At 43.1% G+C, this 14,243-nt stretch overlaps 1 protein-coding gene and 1 long non-coding RNA gene across 6 annotated transcripts in view; one reads left to right on the plus strand and one right to left on the minus strand.

Moving 5' to 3' along the window:
* pico overlaps window positions 1-13,215 on the minus strand; it is a 263,380-nt gene extending 250,165 nt beyond the window's left edge. For 3 of the 5 annotated variants that reach the window (XM_070531483.1, XM_070531481.1, XM_070531482.1), the window contains exon 1: window positions 12,992-13,214. Coding sequence is in view for 1 of the 5 variants with exons in the window: in XM_070531479.1 (XP_070387580.1) it covers window positions 12,992-12,993 (2 nt within the window). In the remaining 4 variants the exon portion in view is untranslated. Of the gene's footprint in view, window positions 1-12,991 lie in introns of all 5 variants that reach the window. The other 2 variants (XM_070531479.1, XM_070531478.1) reach the window with 1 other exon arrangement.
* The window catches only part of LOC135921236 (uncharacterized), a 227,896-nt gene that overhangs the window by 104,980 nt on the left and 108,673 nt on the right, over window positions 1-14,243 (plus strand). The window lies entirely within an intron of this gene.

Here is a 14,243-nt window from a genome sequence, read left to right on the forward strand (position 1 = left end):
ACTCATGACGTAAGCGCATCATCCTTAAGAGCAAAATCTCTACAGCCCCTCGCATGTCGCCACGCTACAGCCAGCCTTTCAGTTCTTTTACAGTTCCCTAATTCATGAGCAATATATCACACCACCCGCATGCATATCGCTACGAACTGGGCACCATTACGAGTCTTATGGCCACGCTCCCATACAACTACTTTTTCTTTTTTTTTCCTGCACAGCATCAAACTGGAACGCCCTTCCCCACCACATCACTGAAATCCCTTGCCCGACACGTTCTTTCCAGAAAAAGGGAGAGTGCCAAAACAGAATTCAATAAAACTTCTCAGAAGTCGCTCCCTTTGCTGCAAATCACAAATGCTGAGATGGCCCTAACACGCATCACTGGAAGGCAGAAGCAAAGAAGCAATGTACCTTCTGCTACTGCCGGAGAACACTACTGGAGAAATGTGTATTTGCCTTTGCTGGCAGACTTCAAAAATCCATTAAGAGACCGGTTTGATGCCCATAGGAAGGTTATGGTTGGGTTTAACATGCTGCTGCAGAAATTTAGCGCATCAGCTAGCCTTTCTGCTATTGATGATGCAGTGAAGTTTTACCTTGGCGACATTCCTTTGGCTGATGCCATCCAGGCAGAATTGATGAACAAATGCTGCCAAATCAAAGAAAAGGATCTCCCATCTTGCACTTTGCAGGCCTTATGGATGTGTAACCGAAACTTCTTTGCTAACATTCACAGCCTGCTTTCTATCTTGGCAACATTACCTGTGTCCACGCCGACCCCAGAACGGACTTTCTCTACAATGAGAAAGCTGACGAGCTGCCTTCGGAATCATATTAAATAAACAGATTGACCAGACTAGCACTGCTCAGCATCTATTGAGAAATTCAAGTGACCTCGGTCTTCACAGACTTTTGCAAGTCCCAAGAAGGAAGAACTTTCTCGTTTAAACTGCTCTCAATGTTTCAAGAGTCCATTACAAGCTGCAACCTTTCTATGCCTTCCACAATGCCAACAAAACTTCTCAGCAAGCAGAATGTGCGAACAATAACAAAAAGATCCGAGTGCCGGGCTACTTGGTTTATTTGCTTCTAAACATTCTTACCTTTCTTGTATCGCAGTTACACTGTGTAATTATGTGAGGAGGGGTCGCTAAACAGGGATCGGTAACATGTCAAAAACAAACAGAACCTTGCGAAACGCTTAACATGTACACAAATAATGGGTCCGCATGCCCAACAAAATGCAAACAAAATATAATTAGCTCTAACATCACCATGTGCGATAAGTGCATGCCTCCATCTACATAGAAATTGCAACTAGCGTTCGGAACTGCAGCGAGAAACATATTGCGGTGACTGCGGAAAACTATCTTGCTCAGAACTTCTAGTATACATGTATAGCCACGGCACACAGTAATGGCGGGGCAAAGGCAGTTTTCGTTCATGAAACACAGGCTGCAGTGTCCCCGGCCTCGGTGGCATTATAGTCCAACCTTTTATTTCTTGCCTTAAGAGGAAGCTTTAGCTCGTGTGCTCCTATCTAAATACATTTAAAGGAGAATTCGTTTTTTTCGGCAACCACTGCACCAAATTTGACGAGGTTTGTTGCATTTAAAAGAAAAACTTAAAATCTAGTGACTGTTGGTTTCGAATTTTCGAGTTAGGTCATCAATTTTTTATTAAAAATTGGCGAAAATCAAAAATTTTCGAAAAACGAAACTATCAAGTTTACAACTCTGTAACTCAACCACTAAAAATGATAATACAGTTCTGTGAATTGCATCTAGTAGTACATCCAAAACAGACAAAATTGATATGTTACACATGAATATAAAAAAAATTTAATCATAGAGAAATACAACTTTTGCAAAACCGTTGTAACCAACGTAATAAATTCACGTAAGATGTAAAATGACATATTGAATTTGTCCGCTTTGAATGATCTAATGGATGCCATTTACAGAACCACAATATCAATTCCTTATGCAGATCTATGAATTTGTAAATTTCGTGCTTCTATTTTTTTCAAACGGTCAAATATTTGAAAATCGTTTTAAGAAAATTCAAGCCCTAAATCGAAATTCCGCTTCCACAGTCACTAGAATTTAACGTTTTCTTTCAAATGCAACAAATTTCATCAAAATCGGTCCAGGGGTTATCTCATAAAAACGTTCTTGCGTTTTACATGTATTTGAATAGGCCGCGTCGGAGTTGGGCCCGAGCTAAAGCTTCCTCTTAACCAGAATTTAACACCATTTTTTTTTTACTTATCTACGTACAACTAATTTAAATGTACCCTCTAATTATTACACATACGCGATGTGCTCGATTCACAGACGAAAATAAGCCAGTATATATCTTTCAAAATGGCAACCGTTCTACACACAACACCTCCCTTCCCCCCCCCCCCCCCAAAAAAAAAAAATCCTGGGTACAGCTCGCAGAAAACGAAACAAGTGGTCTCAGCCCAAGATAACTATTGTCACAAAGACTAGTCTTCTCCTCAATGTTTTTTGACTGTTCAGCTGATCTTCGCACAAGCAGCTCTGGCTAAAGCAGTCCCATTGCAGAGTAGACACATTTGCAGCACTCCATAAAAATTGGTTTGATGACAACCATTCATACCGTAATCTACCACTTCCACTATAATCTGCAAGTATTAAGAAGAGATCATCGTGCAGTCAAACATGGTATAATGGTATATTTTTATGCTCATAGGAGTAGAAAAATAAGACTAAAAGAGCAAAGCTAGCAATACACAAATTAGACATATTTCAATACACACCAAACTCTTTGGAAGTGCATTCAGCTGCACAGTAAGCTTGTAAATGGAGAGACAAGCATAAAGCTTAAGCCCATTGCTTGATTGGTTTACAATGCGTGACGGTCGGTAGAGTACATGGGTGGGCTCATTTCCATAGCAGGAAGGAGCCAATAACTGAAGCAACCCTGTACATTCGGTGGTAGCTGCATAACCACAAAAGTCAAACAAAAAATACTCATAGTAAATATTTCTACACTAAACAAGTACACCTGTGAGAAAAAGTATGCGGACCAGGGATTGCACGATTAAGCCAATTTTTTTCCTCTGCCTGTGAATGCAACTTGAAATTGAGAACTGCAGTCCGAACTTGGCATTGTGAACTTTCCAGCCTGTGTTTAGGCTTGTTAATCAATAAACATTTAGTTTTTTTTGCGTTCTGTAGTCAGTATACTTTTGCTCGCACTCGTATTCGCATACCTCCAACTTACTGTTTTCTTTTTACAATTATCTAAGAGACGTTGGTCCCCATTACACTGCACCAGCTACTCCTCATTTTACCATCAATATCTGTGCTCAAACAAGGTTTCAAGAAAAGACTATGGCTGCAACAGTTTACAGCATTAATTAAGGTACCCATACACACCACACAAACAAAAAAAGAAAGGTGTTTAGAATGGCCAGTTCACAAAACTCAAATGTTCATGTTGAAGTGAAGATGACATCCATTGGTAGGGAACACCATGCTCCCGAATGCACACAAGAAAGCCAGAGGAACACGATTAGAGAAATGCAAATATGTGACTATGTGCAAAAGATGGACTTCTACAATTATAATTTTGTGATCAAATTACAATAATAAGATTTATACACATGCCACACAGTCACAAGAAATAACATTCGTTCGTTAATGCCGTAAGTTCTCGAATGGCATTTTTTTGGGGCAGAGCTGCGAGACGTCCAAATTTAATGACACTTGATGTGGTGACGTCGATGACAGCATTTTCTGAAGTCAGCAAATTTAAGATACTAAATAAAAATTAAATATGCATATGGAAGTTTACTTTATGCCTTTGTGAATAGTGAATCATAAAAGCAAGCATACTATAGTGCCATTAGCTTGAGTTTGTTGCTGTCTTTTACAACACTGTAACCGACCATAGCAACTTTGGCCATTCCAAGTCAAATCCGAAGCCCAAAATCAAAATGGCGCTTGATTTGTGGAAGCTGTTCCAATCCTGACATGACGAAGTTCACCAAGTACAATGCCTTGCAGGAGCATTGTAGTTGAAAGTTATGTATTACACATATACAGTCAACTACTGACTTGCTGGCTGTACAGAACAACCTCTTGCAGTCACGTGTTGACAAAATGGAAGATCGGTCACGAAGAAATAACCTAATTTTATGGTTTGCCTGATGCGAAGGAAACATGGCAAGAAACGGAAACAAAATAATTGAAGTACTAAGTAAAGTCGTAGATTCATTTCCAGCTGGTTCAATTGAACGTGCGCATCGTCTGGGCACTCTATCACCGAACAAATGCCGTCCCGTTATTGTGAAGCTTGTGAACCTTAAAACCAAGGAACAGCTACTTTCTGCACGCAAGCTGTTGAAATAAAAAAATGTAACAGTATCTGAAGATTTCTCGCCCGCCACCCGTGTCACACGAAAAAAACTAACCGAATTCGCCAAAAACCTTCCTGGTTCCCCATCCTTTCTACTCAGCTACAATAAGGTCATTGTTAATAAGAAACGCTACACTTACAACACACTGACGGATAGCATCGAAGAAATTAAAACCAATGAACGCACTGAGCGGCATGAGCCCGTCACTAACACTGCAAATGCTATGCCCTAGGAAGGCGAGAGGGGTGCTGGACGGCCATTCGCACAACTGTCTATCATGTACACCAATGCACGCAGCGTCGTCAACAAACATGATTCGTTGTCATCGGCGATAGATTCCTGCTCTGTGCACATTGTTGCTCTTACGGAAACTTGGCTCTTTCCTGACGTACAAGATTGTGAAATCTTTCATGAAGCCTCACATTTTAACATATACCGATGCGACCGCACTACGTCTCGAGGTGGGCGCATACTACTTGCGATTTTAAATGATATTCCTTCATCGAGCATATCAGTTAGCACATACCTTGAAATTGTCTGGGCATCAGTAAAAATTGACCATCGTAAACTCATTTTTGGCGTGTGCTATAGACCCCCTTCTTCCGCTTCCTGTTTTTTAAATGAACTGCATGACGTCCTTAATACAATTTACACTCGGTTTCCCACGTCACCCATCATACTTTTAGGGGATTTCAACTTCCCTAATATAATATGGAATACGAACCCTCCTACTTTAACTCCGTACTCAACCGAATCACTAGAATTTTTAGATATATGTTCTGCATTTTCGTTAACCCAAACTGTTTCCGAACCAACCAGATTATCCGCTACTGCACCCCACACGCTTGACTTAATTCTAACAACTACCCCTGATCTTCTCTCTGATGTTACTTGCTATCATGGAATTAGTGACCACCTACTGCTAAACTTTCACATCGAAACAACCGCGCCAAAACGCTCAAAACAACGCAAAACTATTTTTGACTACAACAGAGCAAACTTTGACGCAATCAATACTGAACTCCATGCATTCATAGACATCTTCTTGCATAACTTCGACAATAACTCAGTGCACGCTAATTGGGACGCATTCGAAACTAAAGCGCATGAACTAATAAAAAAATACATTCCAAAGCGAGTCATCACCACCCATTCGCAGGCACCATGGTATAACAATCATTTAAAACGGCTATCCTACAAGAAAAAACTTCTTTATCGCGCAGCCAGGCTCTCACCTTCCAATTTACGTTGGGATGCGCACAAGGCTGCATCTGACGCTTATCTTGCAGCCACTAGAGACGCCAGAGAAAACTATTTATCTACTGTGCTTCCGTCGATGCTATCCTCTAACGTAAAGAAATTTTGGCGCACCATTAACCCTCCACCACACGACACTATCACCTTACATGATTCTTCTGACGAACCCGTACCCAACAATCTTTGTGCGACCCTTCTTAATCACACATTTGTACAGAATTTTTCCTCTGCTTCTTCAAATGAATTACCCCTGACACAAGCGTTCAACTACGTAGCTATAGCCGCGTTTACATGAATGCGACAGTGTCGCATCGCATCGCATTTCTAGCGCATCACATTCATGTAAACAGCAGTAATGCGCTAGAAAGGCGCATCGCATTAATGCGCCAGGCGAGGGTAGATTTACGGGCGCGAGTCGACTCTCGCGGAGCATGTAAACGCGGGATCGTCGCATTAGGAATGATGGGAAGGAATTGCCAAACAACATGGCGGCGGTCCCGGCTGCCCGCTTCGAAATGAATTTGGCGTTGCTTTTGTAAAATGCACTTCGTTCGCAGCAAATGAATGTGTAAACGGCTTTCGCTTAGTCTCAGGCCGCTTCGACGACAGGGTAATATGGATAACCTTGTGGTGTTTTCGAGATCGCTTCTCGTTTCGAACGAGGCGAAGCCTAATGAAAGAAACATTCTAGATGTCAGCGCTACCTATCGCTATAGTCGGAAAGTAGCCGCAACGACGACTAATGGCCTCCGAGATCCGAAGATCTCGCTGGCCAGCTAAAGCTGCAAAAAACGTGCGCTGCTTCGCGTCCGCTACACTATAGCGTATAGCGTACGCTATAAGTTGCGTACGCTAAACTAAAACTGTCTATTTCTCGGCACTCAACCACCAACGTGCACTCGGCCCACAACCGGAAACCAGTTGCACCGGAAGTCGGTTGCACTTCACTTATACGACACATCGTGGCGCTACGTTTTTGCGACAGTTAAGGCGCTACATGTAAACGGCGTCGCATCACCTTTCCCAAATGCGCTTGGAAATGCGATGCGCCACTGTCGCATTCATGTAAACGGGGCTTATGCCTTCAGTACGAATCGACGTATCTGGTGTCGCTAAGCTTATCTACGGGTTAAACAACTCGTCCTCTCCTGGCTTCGACGGTATTAACACCAAATTTTTGAAAAACACCAGTACCTACTGCTCTATTATATTAACAAAAATATTCCAACAATCCTTGGACACGGGTACGCTCCCCGAAAAATGGAAAATAGGAAAGGTGATTCCAATCTTCAAATCAGGCAATAAAAGCTTTCCTTGTAGTTATCGCCCTATTTCTCTCACCAGTAACTGTTGTAAAATACTAGAACACGTAATCTGCACTAACTTGGTTAACTTTCTGGAATCAAACTCATTTTTTAGCGCGGCTCAACACGGCTTTCGCAAAACATATTCATGTGAAACGCAACTTATGTGCTTTACTCACGCGTTGCACCAAATCTTAGATCGATCATCTCATGCCGTTTGCTTATTCTTAGATTTTTCAAAAGCGTTTGACAAGGTCTCACATAGATTACTGCTTCATAAACTAAATCAACTAAATTTAGACACTGGTTTGTTAAAATGGATTGAATTTTTTCTTACAAATCGTTCACAGTTTGTTGTCGCGAATCAGTGCTGCTCTGCTTTTAGTCACGTTTCTTCAGGCGTTCCGCAGGGATCGGTTCTTGGACCACTTTTGTTTCTTATCTATATCAATGACTTGGCGCCTCTCTTAAAATCTAACGTTCTTTTATTTGCTGACGACTGTGTTATCTTTCGCAAAATAAGAACTGTTAATGACACTACCCACTTACAGTCCGATCTAGATGCAGTTGCTACTTGGTCCAAAACGTGGCTCATGGAACTTAACACTAGCAAATGTAAAACAATGCACATTTCCCGCACTAAGACCTCCATATCTCCTTTTTACCTTAACAATGTTCAATTAGAATCAGTCATCTCGTACAAATACCTTGGCATTCACATTACCACTAACTTAACCTGGAACATTCATATTGAACATATAGTTAGCAGCGCAAACCGCATGTTAGGTTACCTACGTCGTAACTTTCTTAGAGCGCCATCGTCACTTAAACTATTGCTGTATAAAACACTAATACGTTCCAAGCAGGAATACGCATGCTCGATATGGGATCCAAGTCAGGACAAGCTTGTAACGGCGCTAGAACTTGTTCAAAATAACTCCGTTAGGTTTATTTTGTGCAACTACAATAGAACTGCTAGTATTACTGCCATGAAGTCTAATCTTGCTCTCCCATCCCTGTCTGCGCGCCGCCAAATTTCCAGACTAACTCTTTTTCATAAGTTGTACTATCATCCTGTTTTGCGCGACCAATTTATCTCTAGGCCTCATTACCGATCCCATCGCATCGATCACAGCCACAAAGTTGGTATTGACATTTGCAACACTAAGCATTTCTTTCACTCCTTTTTGCCCAGGACTAGTCGCGATTGGAATTACCTTCCTTCTGATGCCGTATCTATCACTGATAACCATCACTTCCGAAATTTTCTAGCCAACAATGTATAAACAAGGTATTTGTAATGTTGTTTTTTCATGTTATTGTGCTAATATTTTACGTAATTTTTCCAATGATATAGCTAACATTGTATGATGAGCGAATATTGTATTTTTCTTGTACGTTTTGCTTGTATATTAACACCACTCCCCTCTGTAATGCCTTTGGCCCTAAGGGTATCATAAATAAATAAAATAAATAAATTATTTCTTACATAGTATAGAGTGTTTCAAACACTTCAATTATACTGCACTGCGCAAGCTATGGAGTCGAGCCAAGTGAGCACTGGTGAACACATTAGATAACGGATGACATTAAGGCAAACAACATTAGGTTTGTCTGTGTGGCATCACGCAAATGGCATTAAAATTTAAGGCATTAGCATGTTAATGTCATTTTCTGTGCTTGTCTTTCAAAATAATGTACTGTAGTGAAGAAGATTGAAGCCACTGTGCTGACCCTAGCCACAAGAGGGAAGCTTCTGCTTACTGTTACTTTCAGACTGCCTCGTGCTCACCATGTCCCTTAGGGCACATTCACACCGGCGACTTGAAGAGGTCGCGCGACCATTTGCGACTCGCAATCAAAAAGTGACCGAAGGCGACTGATGTTCACACCGGCAAGCCCGGCTGAGCGCGACCCGCAAGTCGCAATCCCGGAGATTATCGTTCTCAGCGAGAACTCTCGGAATCTACGCTGAATTTGAATGCGACGCCGGAGGAGGCCGGATGTAGACACACGAAAGAACACTTCCGGTGCGCCGCTGATTGGTTTATCAGTTTTGCGACCACGGTCGCGCGACTGAAAAATCGCACAGAGAGCGACTCGCCCAAAATGGTCGCTTTTCGAGAAAGGCGACCGTTTGCGACCATTTGCGACTGGTCGCGCAACCTCCTCAAGTCGCCGGTGTGAATGTGCCCTTAGCGTAAATAAACCCCACAACATATGTGGTGGAGGTGCTGGGTATTCAAGCCAGGGTGCCGAAACGACACTGTTCATTCCAGTTTTTGTTCTGGTTCAGCGAAAACTTCAGTTACAGTTCAACTGCGGAGCAAAAAAATAATTATTCAAATCAGCTCAAGTTCATTTCTATAACCAAAGAATAATTGCAGGAAAAGTGAATAAATTTATTTGCTAAAATGGTCGATGCTACTGCTAAGCTGCATGGAATGATGCCACGTGTAGGCCGCAAGTATCATTGGTGGGTTAGAAAAGAATAATGCAGATCCAACACCAATGCTGGAATCTATGTGAAGCAAAGCATTTATTGAGGGAAAGAGAACTGATGATGAGGATAGGGAGTAGGATGCGACTATATACACTCTCTTGCCCAATGGCTCACTTCGTTGACATTATGTTCAGCCAAAGGCCCACCAAAATTTTTTTTTTTCCTTATTGCTGAACTGCCTGTTAATTGGCACTAACAAAGAGGTCTTGTGCATACGGGCCCTGGGCCCTTATTCACAATATGTTCTTGCACTAGAATTGATCGTAAGAGAAAGCTTGAGCCGATCCTGATACTGAACAGTGACAGCGGTCAGCCAGTGGCACTGATGCACTGACAATTGAAAGGCTTTATGAATTCATTCCCCGGATCCTAGTCAGCAAGAACATGGAAGAGCTGCCAAAGTCTGCTGCAAGGAGAGTGCACAGCTCTGATACCTGTGAGGCTGGCACTATTTTCCAACGGGAAGACTTCTTGTCATATTGGACGAGACACAGTTGTCACATTGGATGAGCTGCTCGAGGTGCGATATTGGAAAGCATGCAGGTGTTTTCTCCCTTCAGTGCACAGCCTCTACCCAGCACCAACGCAAGACTACGAGCAGTTTACCTGGAGCCCTGTGTCATGCAAGTGTTCAGCAATGGAAGATTTTGAGAGGGCAGCCACAGTACAGGAAGGAGTTTCTGGATTGTCGCAGAATCTTTCTGCGAGACATCCTTGTCCACAATATTTAAACTTAGCCTATGCTAGTTCACATTTTTTTTCGCATTTCTCCAAAGGACATCGCCACCAAGAAGGAAGGTCATACCCATTTATTATAAATGAAACATTTGCAACGATCCGGGACATTCGGTAACAAAAGCTTCGATTTCATTATCACATCACAGAAGCAAAGCATGTGTCAGAAGCAATATGTCATTTCTATTCAAGTTCTTCAACTTCTGCAATTAAAAGGCCCCACCAGGCTGGGAAGGATTGTTTATTTTGATGGTCACATAGGTCTCCAGCTAATGGAAAGCTAATCAACAGTCATCAGATTCAAACGCTTATGAGTGCATTAATAATGTCTGCACTCCCCCCCCCCCCCTTGATACGTTGAAATCTGTACTAATGGTACTACTACTCCAATATTCAGGGGAATATTGTATGTATTTAAAAATGAGGTAGATAGATGAGTCACAAGTGCAAACAATGCATCGATGAAAAGCTCCCGAAGAGGTGGCTAGTCTGAACTGAAAACCATTATTTTTCTTTTCAGCTTCCCTTCGGAGTGAAAAATATCCAAACATTCCAATTCAGTTCCAGTTCGAGCCGCAAAAACCATGTTTTTTCCCAGTTTTTGGATGAGTTTTGGTTTGATACCCCGATTCACACATCTCTACTAAAGTGCATGTTGTACTGTTTTGGAAAGTTTCCAATGGCCATGCACCCAGGATGTTATCCAGTAATATTGGCCTCCGATCCAGAACCTGTAGCTTTGCAAGTAGCCTCTTATAACAAGTGTCACAAGATTTGCAATAGAATATGTTCTATGTCTTCTTTAGCCAATTCACACGAGCACAGAGCAGTCTCCGTTTTGCCTATCTTGTACAAGCATTTAGCGTAGGTCGTGCCAGCCCAAGGTCTAGGAATTATTGTTTCTATTGTGCAGCTGGTTTTACAGTTATGGTGAATTGCATGTTGTCTATCACATACAAAGTGGAGCTTTCCATACCATTTGCAAGTGAAGTTTCTTTGCACATTTGGCCACAGAGCTTGCTTAGAAAACAATCACTTGTCGCTGAAGGTAGCAGCGATTGTACACCAATTTTGTGAGCTAGGTGCAGCATAGCCCCTGCACTGATGTTCTCTGTAATGTTGCAACTGCGTCAAGTGCCATATGATGTCGTTGTGGCCTCCACTGAGCGCAGCGTCGCAAGCAGCAAGCAAGCCAAGCAGACTGCAGAGGAGACCCTGGCTTACCCGAACACAGACTACCAGAGACAGATCAGGGAACGGCATTGTACAGGCAAGCCATCCAGCTCGTCTAACAATATAAAGCATCATTCCAGCACACAAATAAACGCGGACAAGCAGAGAAGCACAACAAGAATGCCGGTTACCCTTCTCCGCTTGTCCATAATGTGCACTGGAATGTTGTTTCATAATACTAATCACAGCCAAATAGCCCAGCTGTCCCCACTTAGCAGTTTAACAATGTAGCAATAAGCAATGTTTGTTACTCATTACCGGCCACAATTACTCCAGTCATGAAGTAGCCATTTTGCTGCACCATAAACCTTTTGTATTTTGTGTATTAATGCACTGTTTGCTTCTCCCAAGCTGATTTCTTTGATGGTTTGTGTAATAGTAGCTGCACATCGGCACTGTTTAAAAAAACAGTAACAGTCCATACTCACATGAGCATGTGTCACAACTCTTTTATTTCGCTTTCTGTGAAATCGGGGGAGGCATCATGACCACTGAATAAATGCGTTTGCCCAGGCACTTCCAAGTGCTTGACCCTATGATGGCTCTCGGACATGCCAAATAGGGCGCTGTATGTTAAGTTTGACCTAACACACAAGAAAAGGTTGAGCATTATACTGACGCATCAAGATATCGCAATAATATATTTCTGAGAGAAGAAAGCAACTTCGATAAATGAAAGAATGTCGCAAACATGGACATGTTAGCACTTTATCTGCGTGTGTGGGAGTGAATTTAAGAAGCAATTAAACCACCAGACCGCAAGTCTTGCAGTTTTCACCAATGCGTTACTTATGATGTGCACTGCGAGGGCAGTAAGCAGCGCATGATGGACGGGTGTCCAATTTAAACTCAAGCCTCATATTTTAGGCGCTAATCAGCTGCGCTTCACAAAGGTTCAAAGCTAACGGGAAGCAACAGTAATCAAGATGGCATTTAAATCTAGTGTTACACTCGCGGCAAGAGAAAGACCTCGTTCCTTGCCCCGCTCTCAACACAAAGCTCTTCTTCGGGCAATGCCTATGTTTCTCCACACAAACTACCACGGACTTGCGTTCGAAGGCACCATTCGAGGTGTTCGTTCGGACAAAAATCGCAGCCGACTGACTCATCGTCTCCCGAGAATATGTTCTCCCAGAAACCGACAGGTTTGGGAATACCACTTACACAGGGGGAAAATGGCGTAGCCTTTCTCCACAGTTCTTCTCATCAACGGTTGAAAAGGAAGGTGTTGGCGGCCGTCACCAACAGTGGCTGCGATAGGACCGCCAGCCCGCAACAAAGCGCAGCCAAACATTCACCCGCAGGCGGCATGGTTCTGACCTCCGTGACAGACGCGACCTCCCATATCGAAAATGAGGCGCGTGGATATGATTAGGCGAATGATTTGCTCATTTACAGTGGATGCTTTCGCTGAGCCAAGAGATAACCCAGTCTGCCGACGAGCGCGCCGTTTGTCAGTGCTTTTCAACACAGGTGAAACGAATGACTGCTTCGGAGGCGAATGCAGAAAGGCGTGAGTGCGCGCAGAGAGGGGTGCTCTCGAACTAGATACGAAGAGTAGCTGGTACTCACATAAGAGGGAATTGCAGATCGACGATCGCGGTCAGAGGCTTGGCTCGGCGCGAAAACTTTCTCTACAATGCTTTGTTCATGATATAACTTTTAGAATTGCGTATCCTTGACAGCTTCCCTATTGATGGACTCCCCCCGCTGCCACCGCTGAGATCAACTCTCAACAATTTCCGGCCGCGAAAGAAACAGTGCGTGGCGCCATCTTTGGAGGTCACAAACAGTTGTACATGTCTGTATTTCTCAGCTCAGCCGTATCAAGGCGCTCGTAATTTCTCTAACGTGATCTCGGGTAAAAAAATATAAATACATTGGTATATAGATAAACGAAGGCAATAGGTATATGGAAACACAGAAAAAAAGAATAACAGCAAAGAGAAAGAGAAATACGGCCATAATGGCACCGGCGTAGTTACTAGAAGGTTCATTACTGCTTCTCCGCATCTGAAACCTGAAGTGGCGCTGCGGTCAGAGGCCTGTCGAGGAGCGCGCGCCGTCTGCTACTGAGTGCGTTGTTATTGCGCTCCTGTTATGTTTCAAGTCATTCGGTTTCACCGTAAGACCTGAAAGAAAATTGTTATATTCTGTTGAGGCAGCGCATGAAAGTGTGATGTGTCTTTGCAATGAGTAATTTTCAAAAGTGGTCATTTATATCGTCTGTTAACATGCTGACGGCACGGCTGCGCTCGCCGTCAGGATAATTCTCCGAGTTGCTGTTTTTCCTTAACCGTTTAAGAAGCGAAATGAAGACTGCGGATGATGTTCATGAATACCAAGCTCGTGAGACTCCGGGACGGAGTGAAAGTGTTTTTGCACAGAAGAACCGGAGGGGCACCACTTGTTTTGCACCGCATTGTAAGTTCGGCTACAAACATGTAAGCCAGGGGCGAAAATGTCAGTCGTTTCGATGCGCTGATACCCGTAACTTCCCGATAGGCGTGAGCATGTCCTTCGCCGTGCTGACAAAATGTTTCAACCGCATTAGTCGTGCGCCAGTGCCACTTCAAGGAGCATGTCATCGAGCGTATGACCGGCAGGAATGAGCAGATTCCTATGGTGTATATATATATTGTTACGGTTAATGTTAAGCCGGCTTTATTTAAGGGACGAGATTGATGGTGAAGTCAAGATGGCGTCCCGAGACTGCACCAGCCATGGAGGAAGGAAACTGAGGAGAGGCCCTACCCCCTCCGCGCGCTAGGAGAAAAGTGTGGAGGAAGTGACGTAGTACGTTTGTCTTTCTTTTTCTGATTTT

Source organism: Dermacentor albipictus, chromosome 1 (assembly GCF_038994185.2).
Source record: "Dermacentor albipictus isolate Rhodes 1998 colony chromosome 1, USDA_Dalb.pri_finalv2, whole genome shotgun sequence".
NCBI lineage: Eukaryota > Metazoa > Arthropoda > Arachnida > Ixodida > Ixodidae > Dermacentor > Dermacentor albipictus.